This window comes from Nymphaea colorata, chromosome 9, assembly GCF_008831285.2.
Source record: "Nymphaea colorata isolate Beijing-Zhang1983 chromosome 9, ASM883128v2, whole genome shotgun sequence".
Classification (NCBI taxonomy): domain Eukaryota; kingdom Viridiplantae; phylum Streptophyta; class Magnoliopsida; order Nymphaeales; family Nymphaeaceae; genus Nymphaea; species Nymphaea colorata.
In genome coordinates, this window is record NC_045146.1 from 12,476,101 (window position 1) to 12,503,605 (window position 27,505).

Below are 27,505 nucleotides of genomic sequence, written 5' to 3' on the forward strand. Positions count from 1 at the left end.
CGGATTCAGGTTAGGCTGAAGCTGCATCATGAATCCAAAGCTGATCAATAATTGAATCTGGATCTGGATTTCTTTAAGACTTAACTAAGCAGACACGAAATTATACCCATAATTATTTGTCAATGTCAATCAAAAGGAACCTAAAACTTGGAAGTCTCTCTCGTTGAATTATGTGTGGACCTAAAACATGCATGGGGTCGCCACTTGCCCCAGCTAGTTGACGTATCCAAAAGAAAGACGCTAAACTAAACCAGAATTTCTTACAAATCCGTCGCCGGATTCTCAAGAAAAACTGCAGCAAGTTCATTTGGACGGGTGGCTCGTCCGTTCCATGTGTTCCAAACTAGGGGCAGAGGTAGATGTTTATGGCTGACGGGCATCAATTGTCTTAAGATCTCTATATAAAAATAATTATCTTTTATGGTCCTGTGTGGGCAAATTGCCTCACACGTTACCACACATGTCTTTGCTTTGTTCCGAACGATCGAGGCATTTGGGCGGAGGGCTCGAGCTTCACATCAATTTTTTTTTAATTTATATATAAATTTTATAAAAATTTACTTATTTTATATAAAAATTTTAAAAATTGATATTTGAAGCGTCCTTATCCAAAGTAGGTTACTTTGAACAAAAAAGGAACAGACGTCACAGGCCGACCTTCGTTTCCTTTTCATGTTGAAAGAAACCACTGGTCTTTTCTCTCTTTTGTCATGTAAAAGGGAACTGCAATCGGCCACCTTTGTTACATCCTTTTCAGAGTCTACTTGAATAGGCCGCTTTAAGTTGAATTGGTGGCAAATCTTTGTCCATCGAGAACGCCAGAAGTTACACACCCATTTATTTTAAATTCTTGTTGTATTTTTTAGGAAATCTCAAAAAATATATATAATAACGTTAATCTTCTTTGTTAGTTGGATTACTCGAATTGTTTCTGTCTATTTTCTATTGTTTCAAGCGTATATAAAATCCGGAATGAAATTTGACCTTAATCAATGTACCTACCTTTTAGAGTGATACCTACTTTTTAGAGTGAGTTTCATGAATCTGTTTCAATTTTTGAGGCAAGTTCATGAAACTGTTTAACACTCAGAACCAATTACTCGAAAAACTAAATGAAGAAGTGTTTGGGTGCCGTTGAAACTCATTTAAATAAAACTCAGTTTTTGACAAAATTTGTTTTTGTAAGAAACAGTGAAAAACCTTGATCCCTTTAGAAACCAGGTTTTTAGGTATATGATCCAAACAAATGAACCAAGTTTTAAAAAGTCATTAAGAAACTTGATTTTGTTTGAGAAAAAGCCCTTGAAAAGATGTGTGGAAGAAGATAACCTGTCCTAGTCAGTCACAGGGGGAGGTGGTCGAGTCAAACGCGGACCGCGTGTTCTCTCCACGGTCCCACTTAAGTTGTGGCTTGTGGGTGGTGGCTTCTTGACCGCAAGAACAAAGGAAAATAGTACACCTTACCTATCTTCCCACGGATGGGCTCGGGTCTTTTATTGGATAGTTTTGGACCCGTTTTCTATCGGATCTTATTCAGTTCGTCTTATATCACTCTTTCAAACAAAGCTTCCAGCAACCCCCCTTTCAAATCCAGGTTCAGTTCAAAAGGTAGAAGCACTTGATAGATAGTTGGGTGTCTTGCTTGTGATGGGGCGAGCTTAGGATGGTTATTTGACACAAGGGTCGGCCCGGTAAAAAAAAATTCGTTCGTCGGGCATTGGTTCGAGTTTGGCATGAGATTGACTGAACTCAATATATATGTTTAAAACCCATCACTCCACATTTATTCTCTCTCTCTCTCTCTCTCTCTCTCTATATATATATATATATATATATATATATATATATATATATATGTATGTATGTGTGTGTGTGTGTGTGTTCTTCTATATGACGTTAGCAGTCGTCTTACTTAAAAACTCTTGATGCATCACTGATGACTCCCTTAAAAACTCTCTTGCCGTTGATGGTTCCCTTAAAAACATCGCGAAGGGTTTTTGAGTTATTTTGAAATGTTAAGGGTTTCAAATATGGATGGACGTCAAACCGAGTACCCAATGGGTATAAAATTCACGGTCAGGTCCAGGCCGATAACTAAGTGGATCGGGCTTAATTAGTCTGCCAGCAATGGTTTTGGGTGATCCCAAGCCCGCTTTGTTGAGCCTTGAGCTGGCCCAACCTGACCTAATGCCTAGCCTTATTTGCAAGTTTGGGTTTGGACTTGGTTTGGTGTTAGCTAGTCCATTTTAGTAAACCCAATTTGTAACACGCTTATCCAAATGTGTTACCCCCTTTGTGTGGACTTCTATTCGGTTGATGGGCACATTTATGATTTTTCTCGTTGTGTAGAATCAAACATTTTAGTTACTATTATATATGTAAAAATACTAAAATGGTATCTCATTAATGAAAAAATGAAGGTCCTATATATTATGACATCAACAGGGTGATACTCAAACCGGAATGGGTACAATTGATCGAAGCAGATGGGTTTGGGACAGGTAAATCTGTCCTTCTGAGAGAGGGGGGGAATTTTTACTTAAATTTGCCTTCAGGTTAGTTAGATTCAAAACTGCTGATTTATACCTCAAAATTGGTTTTAAAGAGAGCTTAAATTTCACATGATTGCAAGCGTGACAAAGGTTTTACTATGATTACTTGAAAGCATTGAACAGAGACACATGACTCTCCAAACCCTCGGAACATGCAATCACCAGTCATGCAGTTCCTCCAAAGAGGGATTATATTGTGATGCTAAGCCTGCAGAGGACAACGTTACGTCCCCAACTGACTCGCACAGGTTCTTTCCCTTTTGCAAGGTTGGGCTGTGAGGGCCTAAATCTGAAATGGCTTCATTAGATAGAATCATCATAGAACATCCACCTGAAAAACGTACAAAATGCCATCCGCAATTACCAAACGGTAGCCTTTCTCAATCAAGAAATCACATAAAGGAATTAACAAGTGACAACAAACTTTACTGATAATCTAAAGAGAAAGTCATAGATTGTGCTATCAAAAAGGGATGGATGATGTTAAGCCTGTGGGAAAATTGCCCTACTAACTTGCAAGGACATATAGGAACACAAGTATCAATTGTACACATCGCATGATCGAAGTCAACATTCCTTGGTTGCGTTCAATATTGCCATTAAATGAGTCTCCATCCGTGCAGAATTACAATGGTCTACACTTTGCTCCCCACAATCAACAACCATATTTATTTGAGATTTATCTTCATATCTCTTTCAATTCGTTCAAAAGCAGCCATCATTCTTGCACGTGCATTTGCTAGGTCTACTATGGTTTGTAGTGCTGGAAAAAAATGTTCAGTTCAGTAAACAACTCCACAAAAACAGAAGCAAGGATGAACGAAATATTCAGTGGGGATGTTGATTAACCTCTCTCAAATGAGATTTGGGCACCTCTCAGCTTTGGAGAGACCAGAACTCCATAAACAGAGAGTAGCTTTGACCTTTGCTTCTGCACCTGAAAAACGTAAAATAACATGTAAACATAACAAAACTCACCAACAACTTCTTTGCCTGTCAGCTTTCATTCTAATTCAAGTGAAGGTGCCATATTACCTCTCTCTCTCCCTCTCCCTCCACCTATGACGTGCTGCACATTACTGGGTCTAAGTGCATATGTGCATGTATGTGCATATATGTGTATGTGCACCTCAATAGAAGATGAACAATTAGGTGACAGGTCCTCATCCACAGGTACCAAAACCGAGCCATAGGCGAAAAAACTGAAGTGCAATCAACACCATCTAATCAGTCAGAGTATCGTCTCACAGTAAAGAAGACTCATGGCAAGCCAAAGGAACTTGTCTCAGCCAAGAACTGACTGAAGGATGTGCTGGATGTCTTTATGAAGCCAGCAGCAGGCACCACGCGAACAGGTGGCTGAAAATACTGCAACCCATGCTATCTTGGTGATGTCTAGAACTAGCTAGGATGATCTGCTGTTTCTTGCAGGAAGCAAGCTCTAGGAATTTAGATATAGACCATACTTAGTTCACTTCAAGTCAAGTCAACATTATTGGAGATTAAGAGGGTAAACCCAATTCAAAACAGGCTTGGCGAATGGTTTCTAATGGCAGGATAACCAATATCCAGTTGGGGCACATGTAGACTATTGTTGGTGTATGCACTGCTATGTGCATCATATAGCCAAAAGTATGCATGGGTAAGCCCCTCCGTCACACCCTAGCAATGTAAGGTAGGCATGTTCCTAGATTGTACATGTTAATGATGCCCTTAATACGTTAGAAACGGCATGAAAAAATCAACCCCACCTAATGGGAAATTTCCTGCACTTGCATGGGCCAACATGCATTCCACTAATCACAAATTTCCACCAAGATACAAAAGAAACAGGTTTCCATGCCACTAAGAAACAAAAAAGGAGAAGCTTGCATACCTGAGCATCCAGAGAAGCTTGAACTTCATCGTTTGCTGATTGTTCTTTCTGGTGGCCCTCTAGTAAAGGCATGCAACGGATACATATTATTAGAACTATGTGGATTCCATAAGGAGTACGATGAATCTTCTTTGTGACTAAAGAACCAAGTAAAAAAAGAACTCATAAATCAGTCCAAAACAAGAAGGGGAAATATCACCACAAGTTCGCGAAGGGACCCGGCATCGCAACTCTGCACCAACAGAGTTAGGTTGTTTCTGTCCTTCTGGTTCTAAACCTCTTTCACTGTCTACATGCTCCTTGGAAAGAGTAAAAGAAGGATGCCTTAGACATGGTGTGATGTGGCTTCCTTCTTCAACTTCAGCAATCGTATCTGTTTGGTGCCAGTATCACATCCAGAGAATCAATATAACAACAACATACCATGTGAACTTCATATGATTAACGAGAAAAGAGAAGAAAATGAAGTTCTCCCTTAGGGTTGGAGATCTATGAAGGAATAATGTAAACCTCCCAATTTGAAAATCATCAAGAGTAACAGACCTTAGGAAAGACAGATGTCATTAATCCAGCTAAGCTTTTATATTGTACGCAGGTGGGATTAATACAATTGAACCAACACATTCAAAAGTTAGGCCAATACATGTAAAGGTGAGAGCATCTGCGAATCCATTTCATCCAAAATGGGAACAGGACAGATTCACAATTGTAAACCTGATCAGGTTTCAGGTGCGGCATGCTGCAGCCTAAACTGGCCACTCTAGAAGTGGTACAACCCCAATGTCCATCATATTTTTGTGCATCATATATATGTCTCGTGAAATCCACACTTACCTGATACACTTTCATCTTCTAACTTTACATGAAAAGTTGCAGCAGCAGGATGTGGTTTAAGGTCAAAAACTGCACCAGTTACCCGCGAAGTACCCATAGCATGCCGTGCACCAGCTAGATCCAGCCATCCCTGCATATGGAATAACAGATGGATGCTGGTGACTGTGGATGTGATAGATCTTGCGTGATACAAGGAAAACAGAAAAAAGAAACTTAACCCAAAAACTGTTTGAAGATGAAGTACAATCCTAAGCTTGCATATTCTACAAACACAAGTAAATCAACTTCAGAAGTTGTTCATTATATAAACTAAAGTTCCCAAAGGTGAGTAGAAAACTAGCATGATACGTTTTCTGCGAATAGTGATTCTCACAGACTGCACCTAGTTCTTTCCTCAGTAGATCTTGCTTGCACAAAAAAATTCGAATGATTAAACCACAGAAGAGAATTATTTGAAGGCACCTAATGAACTTTTTACTTGGTACTACCGTGTATATTCTTGAATACATAAACAAGCAAATATACTAAAATAATATTTCCTTCTAAAAGGCTTCAGATGACACAGATATGCTCCTCCTAAAGCTAATAGTTCCTACTTCATCCACTTATCCTTCTCCCAAGTCGTAGTTGCATGTGGAAACCAACTTTCATAGCTATCCAGAAACTCTAGCCTAAACTTCAACTAGAACTTGAACGCCACTGGCATAAGAATCTACAAATAATAAAATCAGTATGGATGCATTTACTATACAGAAGCTTCTAACAGAAATGTCCCTTCGAGCTCATCTCAGACTTGCCAGGTATTAGGTCCTAAGTGGGGGGACTATCACTTTAAAGAAAATGTGTACAAGATGTGCCTCCAAGTAAACCTGAAAGCCATTTTTTGATTTCCACCTCTTACTAACAGGTTGAACTGATTCGATGTCTGATCTGGCTTCATCAGCCATTTGAGTGAAGCTAGGAAGCCAAAAGAATGGTGGACACAATTATAATATTTCCCTTTCCGGCAATTGGGCACTTCTTTTTTAGTCATATAATAACGTATGAACTGCCTCCCCATAATGATCGCAAACATGTTGCCTTGTATTAGATAGACAAGTAGAACCAGAAATGACGCATAAATCAGAAACCAAAAGCTTTTCGCTTAATCGTTTAATCAACCAATTGCCATGTAGAGTCAGCAACCTTGGGGTACTCTCCAAAGGGATAACAACCAATGGCATTTCGCTTTTAATCTCACTAAATTCGACTACTTAATGATACGAAACAATCTCAAGAATCATGAAGGAGACCAGATTTAGTCCGCAAAGATGCAGGAAGAAATCTAGCGATTTTGCCACGAGATACCTGCCGTAGTGTCGAAGACAATGAATCTGACAGGGTGAGGTACTCGTCCAAGGAGTCCAAAATCCGAAGGACATCGAGGGAAGGATCGCCCATCCTCGCGGTAAAAGAAGGCAATGATCGCCCGATTTCAGGATCCCAACAACGGTTCTTGCTTGTGTGGAAGCGTTGATAACTCACGAACTACTAAACGAACCAAACGGGTGTTTGTGTATGCAACCGAGGAATCGAGAAACCGAACACACGAGAAAATTTTTCCTGTTGCAGTCTTCTTCCTGTGCAGACACGCACTTAAGGCTAGCGGCCTATTTTTCCAAGAACTAACGTGCTCAACCATCATTTTAGGTTTATTCCTCCAGAGCTGTCCTAATCATTTATTTTGCCAGGTACAGGTCGATGGTTTTACCAAATCGTAAATTCGAAAACTATCTAACTTGATATGTATGAATTTAAATTGATATAATTCGTTCATCTTTATTATTCATCAGCAAATACATTGAGGTTGTGCTCAACCAATCTCATGTTTCTCACAAAAGATACGCTTTATCGAAAGGCCTTTTGGGACTGACTAGTTTTTCCATGTTATGCTGCTCATGGGAAGACCGTTCTCACATTTTATTAGAGGGCATTTTTACAATTCTATGGGAATCTTTTGAGGCTCCAATTTCACCCTTAGAAGAGGAGGTTCTTCCATTTAACCGGTAGGGGTATTTTAGCCAAGCCCATTACATATGATACATTGTTAAGAATCATAACATATACCAACTGTTCATGTCTTATTTAAGTACATGATATCATGGCTTTACAACACAGTCAAAGTGCCGCCATTCGACCTCATTATCCTTGGAAAAATCTGATGATGCAAAAAAGTGGTACATTTTTAGGAAATTTGATTTGAAGCTTAAAATGAATCAAAAGGGTGACACCTCTTCTCACCAGCTATGCTATACCGCTTATAGCAAGTCTTCAAGGTCATGATACAAACAAGTCTTTGGACCTTAATACAAAGAAGTCAAAACCATAAAGCTTCGAAGACTTGCACAATTTTAGGTGCTGGAGATTTTAACAGAAACGAGGGAGAAAATAATGTAGCAAAAAAGGTAAACTTGCAGCGCTCCAAGCATTCTCCACTTTTCACAGAGGCGATAGATCCTTTTTCTGCCTCTGATATAATGTATAAGCCCCCTGAAAAGTAAACCTCGAGTTAGGCCCAAACATCATCTTGTAGACCGTTCCAATAGAAAGCAAACCGCAATTGGATGTGAAACTAAGTAGGGTGCTAAGACTTGTTTATGAAAACGGTTAACCTTTTTGAACTTATCTTAGTTTACAAAAGAGAATAGGAAAGCTAATCAAATTTGATCTACCAACAGCATTTAGCCACTATGGATTCAAATCCAGCTTATATAAATCCTGTCATGGCACATAATTTGGCACATCACTGAGCACGCACACAAGCCTAAGGGCTTGGCTAGTTGGCTATGTGTGATTTTTGCAGGTTGGACATGCAGCTTTAGTTTGACTGGTCAGGTTCTGAGCTTGATAAGGTATCTTCAAGCAAGTCCCTATGACTTTGTTTTCCTTATTAGATTTAAGGAAAACCATATCACTTTCAAAAAAAAAAAAATTAAGAGAACTTTAATCGATAACATGACAGTAGTAATCAGTAAGAAAATACAGCCATGTGAGATAGGGCTACGCCTGAGAGGCAAAATATAAGTTCTGAAATGTTAGGCACGCTTTTGTAAAATGACCCATTCTTGAAGCATGTTTCTATAAATTGTTCATAATTGAATATAAGAAAGAGCACCACTAAAATGGCAAAATTTTAGTTAACACATTATCATCAGCAAGGGCAAATCCCCTCCTTCGACAGCAAATGGATCGTCAATATCATCTATGTGTGATATTTGAGGGAAACTAACAGGCAGAATTAATATACACATGATTATCAGAAAAGTAATACTATATACAAAGAAATATCAAGAAGATAAAGGACAATAAAAGCAGAGAGTAACTTGAGAATGATGTATCCTGGAATTCGCAGAGCCACACACCAGGTCTCAACCATAGATGCATGCGGACCTACATGCTTGTCATTCCTTGTTTAGCTGCCACTTGTCATATGCAACAAGGAGACAATCACTTTACCCTCCCCATGCACAGGAATATGATCAATCAACACCGTCCATGAATATCTTGTTATAAATCAGCTGCACTGCAAACAAAGAAGTCATACAATTAATATTCTAGTTATCAAGAACTGCATTAGGGAAATTAACTTTTAATTTTACAAGTACATTATTCTTCTGTAGTAGGACAACCTTGAACCCTGGGGATGTTGGGCTGGTCAGCAAGTAGATGACTGAAGGCAGTTAAATCACTTGGGCTGCTTCAACAGGAAAAGGATATACTATTATGAGCATGTCAAGAAGAAACCAGTAACCTTAAGCATTTATAACGTCTGTGATGTCATGGCAAAGAATCAGAATCAATTCGAATGCCATATAGGAGAGATTTATGCTGATTACTTGTGGCCCAACTCACAACTGGCTTCTTGAGGACACTATACAATTTTCACCGGTAACTTATGTGGAGCTTGCATTAAAGAATAGGGGCAAGAGAAAAAGGGTTTCCAAAGTAAATATCAAAAAATAGCATGAGAAACAAAAACTGGAAAGCTGGACAACCACTTTAGGAAAGCGAAGGTTGTGCCTCCCTAAACATCAAAGCAAGGAAAGCAATGTTCCAAAACAGACAAGTAGGGCAAAGAAGTAGGAAACTGTAATTGGATCAGAAGATTTTGAAAAATAACCTCCTTCAGGTGCTCCAAAAGGCAGAACTGAATACAGGGACAGTATTCAGTTCTGTATATCAGGCTATGTGCCATAAAATGAGACATTCTTAATATGCCATCAAATGAACATCCATATGACAAGCCCTTAAATTTTCATAGGATGCAGAATGCTTGGAACTGCACCAAATCATGAATATACATGCCTGAAGATAGACGAGGAAACATGGTGGAAAAAACTGTTAGCCTTTTGGCCCTTTTCCAATGTTCGAAGTTCATTTTCGTAGGTAAGAAAAACCGCTCCCATCGTGAAATTGGTATAAAGACAGGACGAACAATTTAATAGTACCTGCCTACTTTTTGAATTATTTACAAAATATTTGACTGATTATACATTTTTCTGATGAACATCAAACAGATTTTTCACCGTTCCTTTTACAATGTTCATGAGAAATACATTCCCCTCCTTGTTTAGCTATGTAACTCAAATAGTTTTGTTCTTTTTCTGTAAATTATTCCTTTACCTCGTGTCGCCCTTCTGTATCTCGTACACATGGACACATAGAGACGCTATAATGGGAAACACGCATGGTGGCATTGTACCATTTCAATTTGTAGTGGCGCATACTCTTACCTCTGTTTGATCTAGACATCAGATGTTGTGTGTGTTTGGAGGGGCAGGTGGGGTGTGGATGCACCACATGTAAGAGGAAAAACGAGCATGTAAAACTTTAAAGAAGTATATAAGCTTAAGATCAAATATAGAACTTTACATTGTACCAAGCAACGCCGAGTAATTCATTTCAAAGGACTCCAACTGTTTCGCCAAAAGCTCCTTCTTAATGTCCGGATTGCCGGATAGGATTCCAAAATTATTTTGATCTTGTAGAACCTATGAATCATATGGAACTCAAAGTTAAAAAAGAAAGAAGAGCTTGATAAACAGAATGTATATTTAGTTACCGGCAGTCTTCCAATGATGGCTGATGCATTCCCAAATTGCGTGAGAAATAGGGACTGAAGTTGTCCCATCTATCCATTTCCTCCCTGGCCCGTTTGTACTTGCTTTGATATTTCTTCATTAGCTTCTTCATGTGGAAAAAAATAACAATATACCCACACCATACGGTAGCGTTTGATGGCCCTGGAGAATTTTTTTGGAAAGCAATTCTTATGCCAAGATTTTCCCGAAAAGAATAATATCATCAGCTTCTTGTATAATCTCATCAAAATGGGTTAAGCCCCATGTAAATTTAAGAACCATCGTAATAAAAGCTTCCAGAACTGAGGAAAATACAAAAAAAAAAGCATATCAAAAACAGAATTGTCAAGGAAAACAATAAACTGAGTAGCCACCTCTATGTGTTCAATTTTTTGCGAAAATCTGTGTCGGACACAGGTCATCCAACTTGGGAAGGAAAAGATGAGCCTACAACAAATAGATTAGATGAATAGTTTAATAGACCACTTGTGTTAGTCATTGCAAAAGGGTAGTTTAATAGAGCAGCACGTGAAGAATTTCCATGCGAAGTATGGTTATGTTGTCATTGCAAATGGGACACGAACCACGAGCAGAAATCGTAGAGAGGATAAGAAATGAGGGTTGGAGCAAAAGAAACAGAGGACGAAGAAGAAGGTAAATGGGGCCCGAAGAGACGAGTATTCACGAAGAAGAAATAGAGGACGAAGGAAGAATGTAGGAGCGGCTGTCTCCACCAGCAATGATTGCCGAAAATAGCGGAGGGAGAGAAAGAGGGACAAACAACGACAGAGAGAGAAAGAGAGAGAGGGGGATGGGGATGGGGGCTTACCTTTCACCAGCACAGGGCGCTGCTGAGAGCTGCCGCTGAGACGATGCTGCGCATGAGAGGAGAAAGAACGGAAAAGGGAGAATGCGCGGGTGGAAAACCAAACAGACAAAAAGAGGTTCGACATTTTCTCGCGAAAAAAAAATCGCTCAATCCGACGAAATTCGCGCGGTAGATTTTTTTTTTTTTAAGTTTACTGACGGGAAACCGTCGTTTCAGTAAAACTTAAAGAGTCTATTATGGTTTCCTGTTTTTGTTTGCTTAAATGAACCACCTTGCGCTTAGTTGTGCTACACCTTTTGAGGTTTCTTGTTTAAAGATTTAATCTTGATTCGACATAGTCCAATATGAACTCTGAGTATAATTTTTTGGTGAACTCATGATCTCAACGTTTCAAAATAACTATCTATGTATATATTCAGTTAAGTTCATTAAACAAATGATTACTGAACAAGTTGTTAATGTAACACTAAGTTGATACGAGAACAGCTGTTTTCAAACGTGTGTGCATCTCAAATCACTATGGATATTAGTTCGGAGAAGATCAAATGCAGCCTAATTACGTTTTAACGAAGGGTTTGCAAGTGGGTGCTTGGAAGTTTTAATTTTTCCCATCAAATTAGATTCACTCACCATTCTTTATCGAACATTTGCTATGGGAAAAAATTGCTTATGTGATCAACAACGGTCGTTGTAGTGATGATAATTTTACTTATTTTACAACTTTTTTGGAAAAAAAAAAAACCTTCTACGCAACGCAGCCAGGGTCTGAAGTATCAACTCTGCTAAGTGTGAGAATTTAACTATTGAGGAGAAAGATTGAGTTGAAACATAGAATTTTCATACGTTAGAGTCTTGAAGATTGCTTCTTATGAAATTGCTAATGAAAATAGCATTCATATGATTAAGAACGCGTACATTATCCTCTCACACTAAGCTTTTTACCCCAACCAAAAAACATGGATCGAATTAAAGAACCGAATCTTTTAGACTCGTATTGCATGTAGAGACGGGAAGAGAAACGACTTGACTTTTCCCGACGACCGATTCCCCTGCGTTGATGGCTAAGCGTGAAGCAGAAGGCAGCAGAAGGCAGCACCTTCGGGAGTCCTCCATCTCGAGCCTCGACGATTCGTCCATACATCCACCGACTCCAGGCGGACTGATTATTTCTCGGGAGTAGAGAGAACGAGCTCCGACGAAAGCGGAGATTTCTCTGGGTCCTTCTCAAGAATTGAACGCGGGTACCAATCGGAGGGTGGTAGAGTTGAAAAGAAGAGAGGAGGAGGGCACGCTAGATCTCGATCCTCGCTTGGAGCGATGGCGAGGAATTTCTGCGACGCGAGGATCCTTCTTCTCGCCGCAGCGGCCGCCTTCATTTTCATCCAGGTCGGCTACTATCCTTCGGTATTTTTCTGTCCAGCGTCGAATTGTTAATGTGAATGTGAATCTTCAGTTGGAATGTCGTTCATTTGGTTCCTTCTCAGTTCATTTGGTTCCTTCTCATCATCGCTGTGTCTGTTTGGCTGTTTCTGCTGCTTTTAGTTAGGGATGCGAGTGCGCGAAGGGACGATGAAAATTGAGTCCGAATAATTACTTATTTCTTTGGATCTTACATTTCCTATTTTACTTTATGACGGCCCGTTGTTGTCAATTGTTGTGAAACGGAGCCTTCTTACAAAGTATTCAGGGGAGATTGGTGATCCGTTTCGAGAATAATTTGGCAGAGCATAGGATAGAAGTTAGGGTTTTATTCATTTGATTGGGTTGCGTTGGAGTAACTCAAAGATCTTTTTCACATTCCACATGCTTCAAGTTCAGTGGGTGATTATCGGGGATGGTCGTAGAAGTTTTAAAGGAAGCAGAACAGTCACAAGGTGTCATCTGCATAAGGAGTAGTAGTCATGGATGTGGTCTAAATCATTATAACACCTACATGCATTTGATGAATTTTAAAAAGCAATGGCTCATAAACATCCTATAGCTTAAACTTTTAAAATCATGCCTTTCATGAAAAATGTGATGCAAGAGTTATTTTTTGAGGAAAAAAAAAATCTTGCATACATCTATAGAGTCTGATTTAGTCAACATACAAAATACATCAAAAGATAAAACAAATAACAGTTGTCCATATCATATGGAACTGTAGGAGGAACCAACTTTGCTCATGTACAAGTAGATATATATGTTTGTGCATGTAGCATATGTACATACAAAGTATGTATGTACACATAAGGCCCTTAGATTCTGTTATCTACAGATGCACTCTATAACATCTTGAACACCTGAACCTAATGACTTCCATGTTGGTAGTCTTTCCTTTTTTACTACATGGATGCAAATTTCATATCAAGAAAACCTATCAATTGACACATTACATGCTCTAATATGTAATAAAATTTTGTAAGCATATAAAATTGAACAGCTTCAACCTTTTGGTTTTAAAAATCAAATTAATGCATCAAAAAAATTTGCATATTATGTGTTCGTTCATGGGTGCATAGACATGTTGAATTCCCCAATATAGCTGGATTTGTGATTTTTTTTTTTTTATTTCATATTAACAATAGAATGCATATCTTCAGGGGAATGTTTTTCAGAAATGGAGATCTAATAACTCTGCATGTGCATTTATGTGCCTACATATAGTAATCCATATTTGTTGTAGCTACATTTTTTGAGACATCCATATTATGGCCAAATGTGGTGAATGACCAAAAAGGGACTCTGCATGAAGAGATACTAAAAAGATAAAAAATTATCTAGCCTGCCTTTTCTCTCTAGAAAGAAGGCAGTCTCCTATGTTTTCCATACCTTTTACACAAGTAACCACAGATACGAAAAGATTATGCCATACTGCATGCAATTTTACACACAAAAAATTTGAAATACAACATCATAGGTGTAATTATAGAACTTTCTTATGGACATGGAAAAAGATGCTCATTGTACTCAATGAACGAAAGAATGAATGACTAAATATTATCTCTAATATACACTGGATTCAGGAAATTTAATTTCATAATAAAAATAAATTCTGATAAGGAGAAACTAAGACTATTTGTTGGATTTAATGAACTTCTTAACTTATTTCTTTTAGATATATTTATTTCCTTGGGTGGATTCCTTAACAAGACAAATTTTCTTTCCGCAAGTTATGTTGCTAAGAATGCCATCTCAATCTTCTGTCTTATGAATGCCAAAATGCTGAAATTCTACATTCGCAGTCTTATGTTTTTTTCTTTTTATATCCATGGCCATGGTAAATCTAAAACTGGTATCTATTTAAAATACAGGATGTGTACAAAGATGAACGAAATAATTAGATCTTGGAGGTGCTTATTTCTTAATTTGAGTTGTAACAATGATTTTCTTACTTCACTGCAGATGCGTCTTTTTGCAACACAGTCGAAGTATGCAGACCGTCTCGCAGCAGCTGTATGTTGTGTGTCATTTGTTTACTATTGCTGGGAATTTTTTGTTTATGTAGGTGGTGACAATTTTTTTCATGCTCTGATTTGTATTTCTGTTTTCACTGGAGGATCCTCCTCACAGCACACAAACCACCCACTACAGACCACAATCCTTTCCCCACTAAAGAAGAAAAGGGTGGGAAAGGAGGAGGAGAAAGAAAAAGGAAAACAAATTGTTCCATCTCGTGCTGTATTCATTTTATCCACTATTAATTAGCTTCTCCAAATACATTATTACATAAGAGTATCAGCTTAGTTGAAAACTTGAATTTAAGGTTTTTGGAGCATGTTCTTGTTCATGTGATAAGGATAGCTTCTGCTTATGGATCATGCGAGATAAATAGATTTAGTTAATTCTTTGTGTTTAATGAACTTTGATCTGCACTATGTCTTCTGTGGCTTGGTGATGAACTAAGAAGATTTTGGAACAGCATAACCTTAAAAGAAGCATCTTTTGCTTACATTTTTTATCTACAGAAAGTCTTTATTCCTTCCACTAACCATCCGTTCCCAGTAATCAGGTTGTGCTGTCTGAAATGACACTGATAACCATGAGGCCAAAGTTCTGTAGACTGAATACTTATTCACTGAGTCAAGGAACATATACATGCTATTTGTAATATCTGGGATAGCTATTTGTGATTTTCTCAGAAAGAGGCATTCACTTCAGATAGAAACAATAGCATGATTTGGTAAAGAAACAGTTTTCCACTTTTGTTTTCAATTAGTTTACATTTTTCTAGAATGATGTGCTGAGCTTTTTATTCCATGTTTCACGGTCTTTTTTTCATAATTTAGAAATTTGACCTTTTCTCGGGCAGTGTCGTTGTCATGTTCTTCCATTGTCTCTGTTTTCTATTTGGTTGATGTTTTGGCCCATATGGTTTAGTTATTGTTTGGTGGGGTGGGTTTTTCTCCCCTCATTCTTGCTTCACTTGTTCTGATGGTTATCTTAGAGTGATCATGTTTTGCTTTCTTGAAGAGACCATGCAAGCAATTACTTGAGCACAATGTATCTCTGATATTGCACAAACAGGTGGAATCTGAGAATGGGTGTACAAGTCAAATGCGGTCATTGATCGATCAAATAAGCATGCAGCAGGGAAAGATAGTTGCTCTAGAAGGTCTCTCTTTTTCCAGACTTGCCTATTTCTACCATGGCCTGCCAACTATGCATATGTGATGGAAATTATAGCTGTGACATTTCTGAAGTTTGCAACTTTGTCATGGAGATAATCCAAACAAGTGTATCATTTTGGTTTTTATTGGCAACAAGTTCTCATAGGCCAATGGACCCTCCTTTTCTAGTATATTAACAATTCAATTTCTTCTCACAGCTAAATGAACTTCTCGATCCTTGTTGCTTTTATTGCTTCTCTTTCCCATGTGAGATATGATGCTGATTTCTTGTATTTTCATACTATGAGCTTCAAGTGTAAATTGCCTTTAAATGGTATCGGTCTTTTTTCTAAGGAAGCCTCCTCTCTCACTATCTTGATCCCGTCTCTATGATGTGGGGAAGGTGGCTACTTTCTTTTCAACTATAGAAGGGCCCCTCATTTCCTTCATTATTTGGGCAGCCATAAAGAGGGTTCTAGGCTTCTAGCACATGTCTGCCCCACTCCCACACCGAGCTCATGCTCCTAGTTTAGTGGGTTTGAAACATGCGTTTTAGCAGTTTCAGTTCCTGTCTAAAAAAGATCAGAAATTGTGTCACAGACTCACATGGGTATGGTTATGGATGCCAATATGGTACAGGTGCTATATATACATATAGCTAAACTTGTAGAATAATAAAAGTTATTAAAACAGATCAACAACATGACCTGATTTTACAATAGATATTCATATTTATATGCATCTGAACATGAAAAACACTGTCAAAAAGTTGTTAAAAATTTGATTTTGAACAAAAGATGATCAGACTTCAAAATCAGATTATAAGGGCCAATTGCCAAATCAGTTCATAACTTCTCGTATGATAAAACAACAGTAGCGGATAAGCATAAACAAAATATGATAAAACAAGCTATTAACAAACAAATAAGATTATAATACCCAATCAAATCATATTCATATAATATTCACACTAACATACTTGGTAAGATAAAAAAAATAAAAGAAAACCCTAAGTGTTGGATGAGTTTGGACTCGGCAAAATTGCACCGATTCAGTCTTGGGTGCATTGACTGTGTTGACACTTGTACTTCTCCCTTTTAAAGTTGTTAGAATGTTAGAATGTATGCATTGATATATATATATATATATATATATATATATATATATATATTATATTTGGATATTAGGATAGTTATGTAATTTTTCCTTTTTTATGTATTTTTACTTTTCCCCTTTTACCCCCTTTCTTTTTCTTTATTCCCTAAAGGTACTAGTCCCAACGGCTAGATTTCTAGCCGTCGGAACTAGTCCCAACGGCTAGCCCTCTTCTTGCTTTTGTTCTCTCCTCTATAAATAGTGTAGATTCCCCTCTTTTTAGCTTATGGCTTTTTAAGCCACTTCTTGTTTTATTGTTGAAGATCAATACATGTTTCTTTATCCTCTTGTTAGAGGTCTCTTGTGTATTGCCTTGTTGAGTTGGTGGGAGATTCAAGAGTGATATTTTGAAGTATTTGCCTTGTTGGGCCTGATTTACAAAAGTGTCCATATTACATAGATTTGGAACCATGATAACTACTCACTTAACCAATCTCCTATCCCTTCTAATCCTTCAATGATTTCCGAAAATCTGTTATAAGGGTCTAAAGACTCTAAACTTTCTCATAATCTGGTGTTACAATAGTCACCCTTTGCATTATATAATCTACATGGCTTCTCTCTGCGACTTTTACATTTTATGAAATTGGTCAAAAGGTCGTGAATACATTTTTTTCATTTATCTCCCATTTAACAATGCAATGACAAAAATTAATTTGTGACTATGATACATGTGTGTATGCGTGTGTTCCTCAAAACATGGGTAACATGGCCAACTAGTAGAAGACAAGTACAGGTTTCATGATACTGTCTGTCCAAGCGTGCTACAACTTTGGGCCCCTCATTTAATGAATGTTCATGGGTGATTCTTTTGTCTGTTCAACATGAATAGTTATGGTATCTTGATTCTTTTCTTATTGTTGTTTCTTTGTTGAGTTGCATAGTTTACAATTGTGTGATTGACTCACAGCTTTTTTAACTATTCAATATCCCTTTCATTACTTGGTTTTCCCTTCAATTGCAGAAGAAAAAAGGCGCCAAGATGAGGAGTTTGGGCAATTGAAGGCTCTTATCCACGAACTTGAAAGTCTGTCCTTAGTTTTTCCTCACCTTTTACAGATAATACGCTGCATGATTATACACAAAGCTAGATTGTGACTCCTTACCTATTTCATGCATCACACAATGTGTTGTTGCCTCGTAAATGTGCCTCCACTAATCACGTATCTTTCCATGCAGGAAAAGGCATGAACCAGCTGTTTAATACAATAAAGGTGAAGATAGATGCTATCCTTCCTGATACATTCATAAGATGTTTTTCTGTTCTCTTGGTTTGAGATAAGGCACTGGTGGAATTCCCAATCTGTCCATTACTTTTTGGAGTCACTTTTTTGCAAAACACTTTCTGACACTGCAAACTGTAGTCACTTTTACTAGCACTTGTATTTGCTAAAATGTAATAACGTGCATTAATCTCTGTCTGAATTACAGGAGCCAGTGGCTGCTGTTGTGATAATGGCTTGTAATCGTCCTGATTATTTAGAAAGGACAGTTCAATCCATACTGAAGTATGTCCTTATTTTCTACTTGATCTGCCTTATACGATATTCATTAGTTCATTTTTTGGTATCACATTTGTCTGCTGATGCGCATATCTATTTTTCAGGTATCACAATCCTGTTGCTTCAAAGTTTCCACTTTTTATATCTCAGGCATGTTCTATTGTAACTTCTATAACTCGTTTAAAGTTCTTGTGTTAATATTTCTCTCTGCAATGTGAGAGTTGTTGGCCTGCTTGTTCTAATGATGTGAGGGCTTTAATGTACTTGTAGGATGGAACGAATCCAGATGTCAAAAGTAAAAGTCTAAGTTATGGTGAAATACAATATATGCAGGTCAATTCTCCACTTAATTAGTTTTGATAGTTAAGATGAATTTGATAGCTGTTATCAGTTATCACTAACCTCCTTCACTTGCATGCATATGAAGAATCTTATTGTGAAATGTTTCTGTAGTAAAATTTTCCGCTGGTTAAATGAAATGGCATGAGATTTCTGTCTTATTTATTTTGCATCTTATACAAGATCTTTTGTTCATGATCGAAAAATCTTTAAAAGCTAGAATATTATTAGGATGGAAAAATTTGGATGCCATTTTATTTTAATTAGGTGACAGAATTTACTAGGGTCTTGTATTTTCTTAGTGCTAGACTTAATACTTTTATTTACCATATTGTTAAAGGAACGGTTTTGTCGCCAAATCTAGTGATAGATGGCCATAATTGAGTTATGGTGTTCAATATTTTTTAGTTTTGTTGCTTGAATCATCACACTTTGTCCACACTTAAGTAGCATGATTTTAAGGTCAAAGACAACTATTGTTTACTTTTCTAATGGTTGCGTAATTGCAAGCCTCTGTGTTTTCACCAATAAGATACATGGTTAACATGCTTTCAGGTGTCTGACTGATTACTGAATGTATATTTAGGTTTGGTCTGTCATCTTTCGGCCATGACTTTTCAAAATTTTCTGTATTTTTTTTCCTAAAAATCTGAGCCTGGTCTTCCTCCCCTCTCCCAAAGTTCCTTATTAGTGTTGAGATTAAAATTGATTCTTGCTCTGGTCGAGGTTCTGTTGGTATTATGTTCACCACTTCCAGTATCATAAACCAGAGCTCTATTGTTATTTCAGGGGATTATGGTATGGATGTATGAGTAGATCTGGAAGTGGCATGAGCCTTATTGATATTCTCTTCTTTGGAACCTTGATCCTCTACCTTGATATAGCATGAAGTCAAGGATTCCTGTAATAGGACCTGAATGTTATGTTTGCATGTGAGCATAATACATTGGTTCGGTTGCTACTGGAAACTTCACTTTTCCAAACTTTTCATGGAAAGTATGAGCTTCTGAAATCAGTCCTTTTGTAAGTAGGAACACCTTGACATTTGAAGATTCAGATATCAGGTTGTGTCCTAAACAAAATTTGTCAACTGTTTCTTCAGACAGCCTGCTAACATTGTGCTGATTTTTGTTAAAACCTCACTAGGGGATATCCTTCATGTAGAAAAACATGTTATTATGGAGGATCTGTGAATCTCAGAAATATTTTATCAGCTGAGGGCAGATAGAGCAAAGAAATGCTATTCATTATAAGTTTTATACTGTGATAAAGAAAAAATACCTAGTTTGTGTGGTTAAGTAATGGATGTTCTTAATGAAATTGATAAAAACTCTTTCAAATTCATCCGACTCTATATAAAAAAAGTAGCTAGAAGCTACTTGGTGTCTTAACATACTTGTAATGGCAAATATGTCATTTATGCAATTGGCTATACTTGTAATGGCAAATATGTCATTTATGCAATTGGCTATGTCCTAGTTTCCGACATTTCATCATGTCAGTTCAACCTGTTTTTTGAGTTATTGTAGGAACCACGTTAGCAAAACTGAGTTCTCGGGAAAAAGATGATTCATTGTTTACGTAGTGTCTGGATAGAAATGCCAACTTCTAGTACACATGCATATACATATTTATGTACATGATGATATTCATGCCATATCAATAACTAAGTACAATCATGAAGGGGTCCTCTTTCATATCTAAAAATTTGGATGTAAGAAGTCAATTCTGAATTGATGCATTTTTATGCTCGCTGACTATCTAGTTTTATCCTTGCTTACAATATCTTAAGATCAAACTTCATTTTTATGACGAGTCCATTTATGGTAGTACAAGATTTAAGTGTTATCTCATTTGCATATAACATGGTTCGTTCTTTTAAGATTCCTAGCTAAATGTTATTTTTTGTGGATACTGATTATATCTTTTTTGATACAGCATCTGCAACTTGAACCAGTGAAAACAGAAAGGCCTGGTGAAATTATTGCATATTATAAAATCGCAAGTAAGTTGGCTGCCTCAAGAGCGTAGTTTCAGGACTAACTTAATTTTTTCCTAGCATAGTTAAACTTTTTCTCTTTCTTCAGATCACTACAAGTGGGCCTTGGATCAACTATTTGGGAAGTATAATTTCTCACATGTAATTATATTAGAAGGTAAATGCAGTATATTTCATGTAATTGTAGAAAATGTATTGAAGATTTCTCATTCAGTTGGCCTCAGTGTCTCCTTTGTGATCCTTTGTCCATTTTATGTGGTCTAATTTGCTGAAGAAACCTATTTTTGTGGAAGACAGATGACATGGAGATTGCCCCAGATTTCTTTGATTATTTTGAGGCAGCAGCGAAGCTCCTGGAGAAGGATAAGTATGTGCAAATTAACCTTGCAATTTGTTGTCCTTAAAACGAGAAGTATGCTAAGACCCATTCTAAATTCTCCTTTTTTGGTTATTTCAAAAGAACAATTATGGCTGTTTCTTCTTGGAATGACAATGGACAGAGGCAGTTTGTAAAAGATCCTGGTGAGAATTTCATGCTTTAGTTATGGACCTTTTCACGCTTTAGTATCAGTGCCTGATGCAGCCATTTCAGGTTAAACAATCAGTTGGTCGTCTTCTGTCTGAATTTCTTGTGATACTTTCTGCAGAAGCTCTTTACCGCTCAGATTTTTTTCCTGGACTTGGATGGATGCTGTCAAAGTCTATATGGGATGAATTGTCCCCAAAATGGCCAAGAGCATATCCTTTCTATTTAAATTCTTTTATTGGGTTAAATTCTTTAGTTTTGGACCTTGCTTTTGTGTTCTATTTTCTGGCATTTTGCAATTCTTAACTGGGCATACTTACTGGGATGATTGGCTGAGATTGAAAGAGAACCACAAGAACCGGCAGTTTGTCCGCCCGGAAGTTTGCAGAACATACAATTTTGGGGAACATGTATGCTTACCTAATTCATCTGTTTGCTGCTAACGTGTTATCCAAAAGGGTACCAGCTTGAATGATAGACAATAGCTTATCATTTTGTCAATGTGATCATATTGAAAGCTTTATAATAATTAATTGTAGAATGATAGAATCTTTGTGTTCCTGTCTGAGCGATCATTCATCCTTCCATCATATGTTGTGTTTCTATGCAACTAGTTATCATTAGATTTATTTTGTTGTACTTGTAATTTTTTTTTTAAATCTCAAAGGAGAGTCCTCAAAATCAGATTGAAGTGGCCATTGATATTTGTTTTGGAAAAATTTTCCTTTTAGATAACAATTATCACTAATTGGTCAGATCACCTTCTGTTGCCTTTTTATCATCTTCATCCACATACTTTGAGTGTATGGAATCTATGGATGCATTTTCGTTGATGATTGTTTCCATTCCTTGGCAGGGTTCAAGCATGGGACAGTTCTTCAGGCAGTACCTGGAACCAATCAAGTTGAATGATGTTCATGTGTGTAATGGTTATCCCATTTAGAAAAAAAATTGCCCTTTCTGGTATTTGATGTCTTATATGTTTTTCTCTTTTTTCTAAATGAAAGGTGGACTGGAAGTCTATGGATTTAAGTTATCTATTGGAGGTAATGCCTTCTCCTTCAACCTTAAAGCATAAAATTATTGGACAAATTCCTCTCTGTCCTCCCTACTCCACCACAAACATTTGACAAATTATTGAGTTTGAAACTGCAGGGAAATTTTCTGAAGCATTTCAGTTCGCTTGTATCAAATGCTACCCTTGTTCAAGGAACTAATGTTGTGTTGAAGGCTTACAACATTGATGGTGATGTCCGGATACAATATAAGGATCAGGGGGAATTTGAGCAAATTGCACGCCAATTTGGAATTTTTGAAGAATGGAAGGCAATTGTGCTGATTCTCTATATGAATTTTACTTCCCAAGCACTTTCTCAAATTCTGCATAAATACTAAACTATCTTAAAACTAAATACTGAATGCAGTTGTTAGGAATTCTCAATGCCTTCTGTAAGTAGCATCCTAATGACATTTGGTCCCTCTATCAGGATTTCACCATCGTAATGACTGGTGATACTTAGCATATATAACGCAAATATGCATTTAGCTAGAATCCTTGAGAGTTTCCAAAACTTGAAGAAAAAAGTATCCTGGCAGCTAATACAAGATTGACACAAACAAGCTTTATACCATTATTTTCATGTTCCTTTAAATTTTGGTCTTTCAGATGATGCAGATAAGCAAGATTAGCAATTCTGATTGATTTAAATTGAAGGATAAAGTTTTTGCTCCTCAATTAATTTCTAAACTTTTATATAAGGCCTCTGTTTCTTTTCTTTTCTTTTTTTTGGTTAAACTTTTCTCTTTTTTTCCTAATCTATTTTTTCTTTTTAATTTTCTTTATGAGAATAGGAAGACAATGCATGTTCTGTTTTCATGTTGACCAATGTTTGAAGGTTTATGATGTCTTTTTTTCCATGAATTGAATTTTGAAGGTTGATTTGCTTCAATTTGTGTTGGTCTGAAGAATTGTACCCTGGTACATGTGATACATCCGACTATTATTATTGTTGCATTGAATTGCCGTTGTTTTTCACTCGTGATACTGTATTTATTTAACAATCAAATTTGAATTTTGAAGTTGCTGATACGTCATGTATGTAGTCAAAAGAGTGCCCAGGTATGCCTAGTCCCTTGGCAACCATTTTTCTTTACTTGACTGTAGTACCTAGGCAACCACTTCAGAAGCTTTTAGAAAACTTTTCTCCTTTTTTTTTCTATTTTTTCCTTTATTTATCTCGTTTCTCTTTTTTTCGTTCTTCTCCTTCTTAGTTCTTCTCTTTTTTTTTATATACCTTTTTTCTTTCTGGCCTGGGTGCTGCCTATCAGTCCCCTTTCAGGTCTATGGCTTAGGCTTGCCTAATGTTTTTCACTACATAGTAAATGATATATAGTACTATACATGTATGTATTATGCGATTATGAGTACCTAATATATACTACATCTATGTTTTATTTATGAATATGTGTATGTACAAAGGCATGTGTGTGCGCAGTGCCCATGAGATAATGCTATGGTGCATCAGGTTGCTTACTGCCACCTAAAGAAACTATGATGCAACAAGCTTTGATATGTCTATTTATATAATCTATATGATTGAATCATGATTTAAACTGTTCTTCTGACATAGAACCTGTCTTTTCAGAGAACAAATTTTTCATACAGTTTGAGTTGTTCATTTTTTGATCTTGTAAAACTTGTAGGTAGGCAACATAGTTACACGATGTAAACCTTAAGTTTTATTGAATATAATAGGAGGTCATAGTTGATTGGCATAAAGATTAACCAAGCTGTAGGTATTGATATTCTCAAGGTGAGTCCTGCTGCACCTTGAGGCCAGAGCACCCTAACATTACTTGTATAGTAATTATAGTAATGCACCTAGTGCACTTTTTTTCTCATTTCCAGAAAAAGAGAAGTACAGCTCTTATGACTTAATCTTTTTATCAATTTGCAGGATGGAATACCCAGAACTGCATATAAAGGAGTAGTTGTGTTTAGATGGCAGACTGCAAGACGGATATTTCTTGTGGGCCCAGATTCCCCTCAGCAGCTTGGGATCAAAAGCTTGTAATTAGAAAAACTGGTGAGTGTGTCATTAGCTGAATTTTATTTTGTGAGGACACCTGGTTCTGTCAAGAATTAGTTCAGATATGACCTTTGGTAACTCTGTGAATTCTATAGAAACTTGCAATAACTGAAGCAGTTAATACAAGAGAATTGTCAAAGTTTACTTTCAGGTATAGAAGCTTGGGGAAGTGATCCCAATCTCTGTTATGCGATGGAGAAAAAGTATAATACACTTGATATCATTGTGAACCCTATGTAACCAACTAGGTGTCATCTATTTCAGAAAAGATGCTTCATGATGTTAGAAAGGACTTGCAATGTATTATTAACATGGGTATGTGGGAATGTTTGGTGTACCCATGTCATCAGTCTGAGTCAGACCCAGTTCACTTCAAAATTTTAAATGAAGGGCTTCACTTATTTCTTTTTCATCATTTTTAAATTAATTTAGTTGGATCATATGCATAAACTATTGAGCAGATATATTTTGTTGTTTAACGCATTATGTATTGACTTATGAATTGTTTTGCTTCAATCTTGTAGGTCATGCATGATATTTATAGACACACACACCCTGCCATTTCCTCGCACCTGCGTCTTTTAAAATTCTCAAGTCCAAACAAGTATCTCCATACCTGCACCCATATCTACCTATGTGGCTTAGTTTAAGAATTAAGAGTCTCAAACTATTATCGCCGTTTGAAGCCACACAATATATTGGAAAATATTTATTCAAAATATTACTGGAAGATATCATGAGGTTACCCAAGATTTTATGGACGGTTCCAAAAAGCTCCTTTTTCATATGTTTTAAGTGTATGAGTTTTTTCCATTTTTTTACTTGTTTCATAACTTTCATTATATTTTTGGATAAACATTACTAGAAAATCTATTAACTTTAATCTTTTTATCATCTTTATGTTCAAATTTTCTCAATGTTTCTTTTGGAAAAACCATAATGGAAACCTTTGATTAGAAATTGTTGAGAACAATGTTGGTGATCGCACAATTATCAGAAGTTCCACGAAGGCAAAAGCCTGGTAAGTGTACTCTATGCAAGTCCAAGGACTAGATCTCTCATGCAAGTGTGCACGTACAATATCCCCCAAACATATACACACAAATGTGTACGTGTGCATGTTTGTTTTTGGCTGCATGTGCCACATCATTTGGTACTTCGTGAGCCATCCACTCAACAATTAGTTAGCCATACCATAACTAGAGTAACAAAGAAAAAATACTAATAGGAGAGAGAGGGTGGGAGCCCTTTCTGTGAGTGGTCCTGCTCCCAGCTGTGTTCTCCTTAAGCTGTCATACAGGTGCGGGATGTGGGTGCTGGTGCGAATGTGAATACAGGTGCAGCTGTGGCATTTTTCATTAAAAAAAAAAAAAACATAGGTACGGTGTGGCGAGGATGGATATATTTTATATATCTACATATATATGTATATGTGTATATATATGTAAATAAAATTTTCTGCAAACAATAAAACTGACAATAAAATTTTCACAAGTAATAAAATAACAATTAATTATTAACTATGATTTTATTGATGGTTTAGTGGAAAATAAAGCAATTTGTTTTGTCGCCGACGCCGTACCCAAGCTGCACCCCAGCCGTGACTCAGGTGTGCGAACCTTTGTGAAGAGTCCATGTTACTTAGTCCTTAAGTCACTCACTGATGACTGCTCACACTTGTATCTCTCTACACAAATCTCTCTCTAAGACAGGGTAGCTCGCTGTCCCACTGTCTCGATTCCCTGTTAACTTGGTCTTGTAATCCATTCAAGTTTCATTGTTCCAGATTGTCATGTACTCACACGCACATGCGCACACATAAAATTTGATTGCTTATTTATATTAGTAATGATGAGATATGTTGTTTGGCCCTGGAAAGACCATTATCTTTTGTTAGTTTTTAAGTCTCTGTTGAATGGAAATGTACATGTGCTATAGTTAAAATCAATGGTGGAATGATATGTGCGATGCATGCATGACTTTTACAACCCTCAAAATTGATGAAATTGATGGTCCCACAATGTACCAAACCTTTGCAACTCCAGAAGTGATCCAAAGTATAAACTTTTTAAATAAATTATGGTTAATACATTTGTCAAGTTTGACCAAAAGGTACAATCTACACCTGTTGTTTCTCATGGGCAGGAGAAGGTGTTTCCGGTGCACTGTAGCATGCATGCATGCCGACACACCCACAAACACAATAGAAAAAAAAAAAAAAAAACTAGAAGTGATTCTGGTCATAGATTGTGTGATGCCGATGAACATCTAGAGGATCCTAACCTTCTGTTCCATGTGACTAGTCACCCGCTGGACTCTAGCCTGTGATTTCTTGCTAGATTATAAATGTATCAGTTGATGGGTGTCTGGACATTTAAATAAGTCTTTGAGGCCAAAAGTTTGAAATTTCAAGATTTTCTAAGGAGAAGCTTGTGATTGTCTTTTGCTTAGTTAGTCTATTTTCTGATATGCCTGTTGCTGGTCTATTTAACTAACCAAGTTCCCATGCAAACAGGTTGTCTGCACCACAACGGAACTGCATCACATATGAAACCAAGATGTTTCTTACGCAGGTTCCTGCTGACAGATGATTTCCCGTGGGACTGTAGTTTTCATGGCTCGACGAGAAATGGGTGATTTTTTCTGGTATGATCATGTAAAGCTTGTTGCCACATGTATTTGCTTATGTGATTCACAATTCCTTGAGACTACGAGGTGCTTGGTCAGTCTCAAGGTTTTCAACGTGATACATGTCCTGCCAGTTTAGGAAATTTTGGTTCCCTTGACAGGGATTCATGTATGAACGAGGGATCACCATTTTCCGGAAATTTTGTTTCTTTGTTCATTTCTATGACAGGGAATCATGTCTGAACGGGGGATCCAATATCACTCAACATGTTGGACTTCTTCTTGTGCAAATAAGAACTAATTCCCCCTGCTTTCCTTTTCCCCATTCTGACAAAAGGATGTCTTGTTTCCAATATCGAAAAGTACATAGTTGTATCAGATACCAGACATGTACCTACTATAGCTTTATTTTCATATGTCCAATCATTCTTGGCCTAAATAAATAAATAAATTATCGGCCATCAATT

The 27,505-nt window shown here is 37.0% G+C and overlaps 2 protein-coding genes and 1 pseudogene across 2 annotated transcripts; 1 reads left to right on the forward strand and 2 right to left on the reverse strand.

Annotated features, from left to right (window-relative positions):
- Nucleotides 1–2,949: 2,949 nt before the first annotated feature.
- Nucleotides 2,950–6,911, reverse strand: LOC116260101 (uncharacterized). The gene is made up of 6 exons (XM_031638195.2): nucleotides 6,610–6,911; nucleotides 5,263–5,392; nucleotides 4,628–4,801; nucleotides 4,429–4,487; nucleotides 3,402–3,489; nucleotides 2,950–3,315 (listed from the first exon to the last, which is right to left on the reverse strand). Exons 1-6 carry the CDS (start codon nucleotides 6,700–6,702, stop codon nucleotides 3,221–3,223), a joined length of 639 nt encoding a protein of 212 aa, XP_031494055.1. The 5' UTR covers nucleotides 6,703–6,911; the 3' UTR covers nucleotides 2,950–3,220.
- Nucleotides 6,912–8,419: 1,508 nt separating this feature from the next.
- LOC116260153 (uncharacterized protein At5g43822-like) lies at nucleotides 8,420–11,317 on the reverse strand (annotated as a pseudogene).
- Nucleotides 11,318–12,215: 898 nt separating this feature from the next.
- On the forward strand, nucleotides 12,216–27,363 carry LOC116260981 (alpha-1,3-mannosyl-glycoprotein 2-beta-N-acetylglucosaminyltransferase). Its single transcript, XM_050079655.1, has 19 exons — nucleotides 12,216–12,597; nucleotides 14,596–14,646; nucleotides 15,718–15,805; nucleotides 17,920–17,982; nucleotides 18,135–18,169; nucleotides 18,387–18,463; nucleotides 18,562–18,607; nucleotides 18,728–18,790; nucleotides 20,735–20,801; nucleotides 20,884–20,952; nucleotides 21,093–21,162; nucleotides 21,256–21,317; nucleotides 21,443–21,532; nucleotides 21,637–21,731; nucleotides 22,178–22,240; nucleotides 22,329–22,367; nucleotides 22,477–22,647; nucleotides 24,279–24,407; nucleotides 26,926–27,363. The coding sequence occupies exons 1-18, from the start codon at nucleotides 12,529–12,531 to the stop codon at nucleotides 24,393–24,395; spliced, it is 1,335 nt and encodes a 444-aa protein (XP_049935612.1). The 5' UTR covers nucleotides 12,216–12,528; the 3' UTR covers nucleotides 24,396–24,407; nucleotides 26,926–27,363.
- Nucleotides 27,364–27,505: the final 142 nt, after the last annotated feature.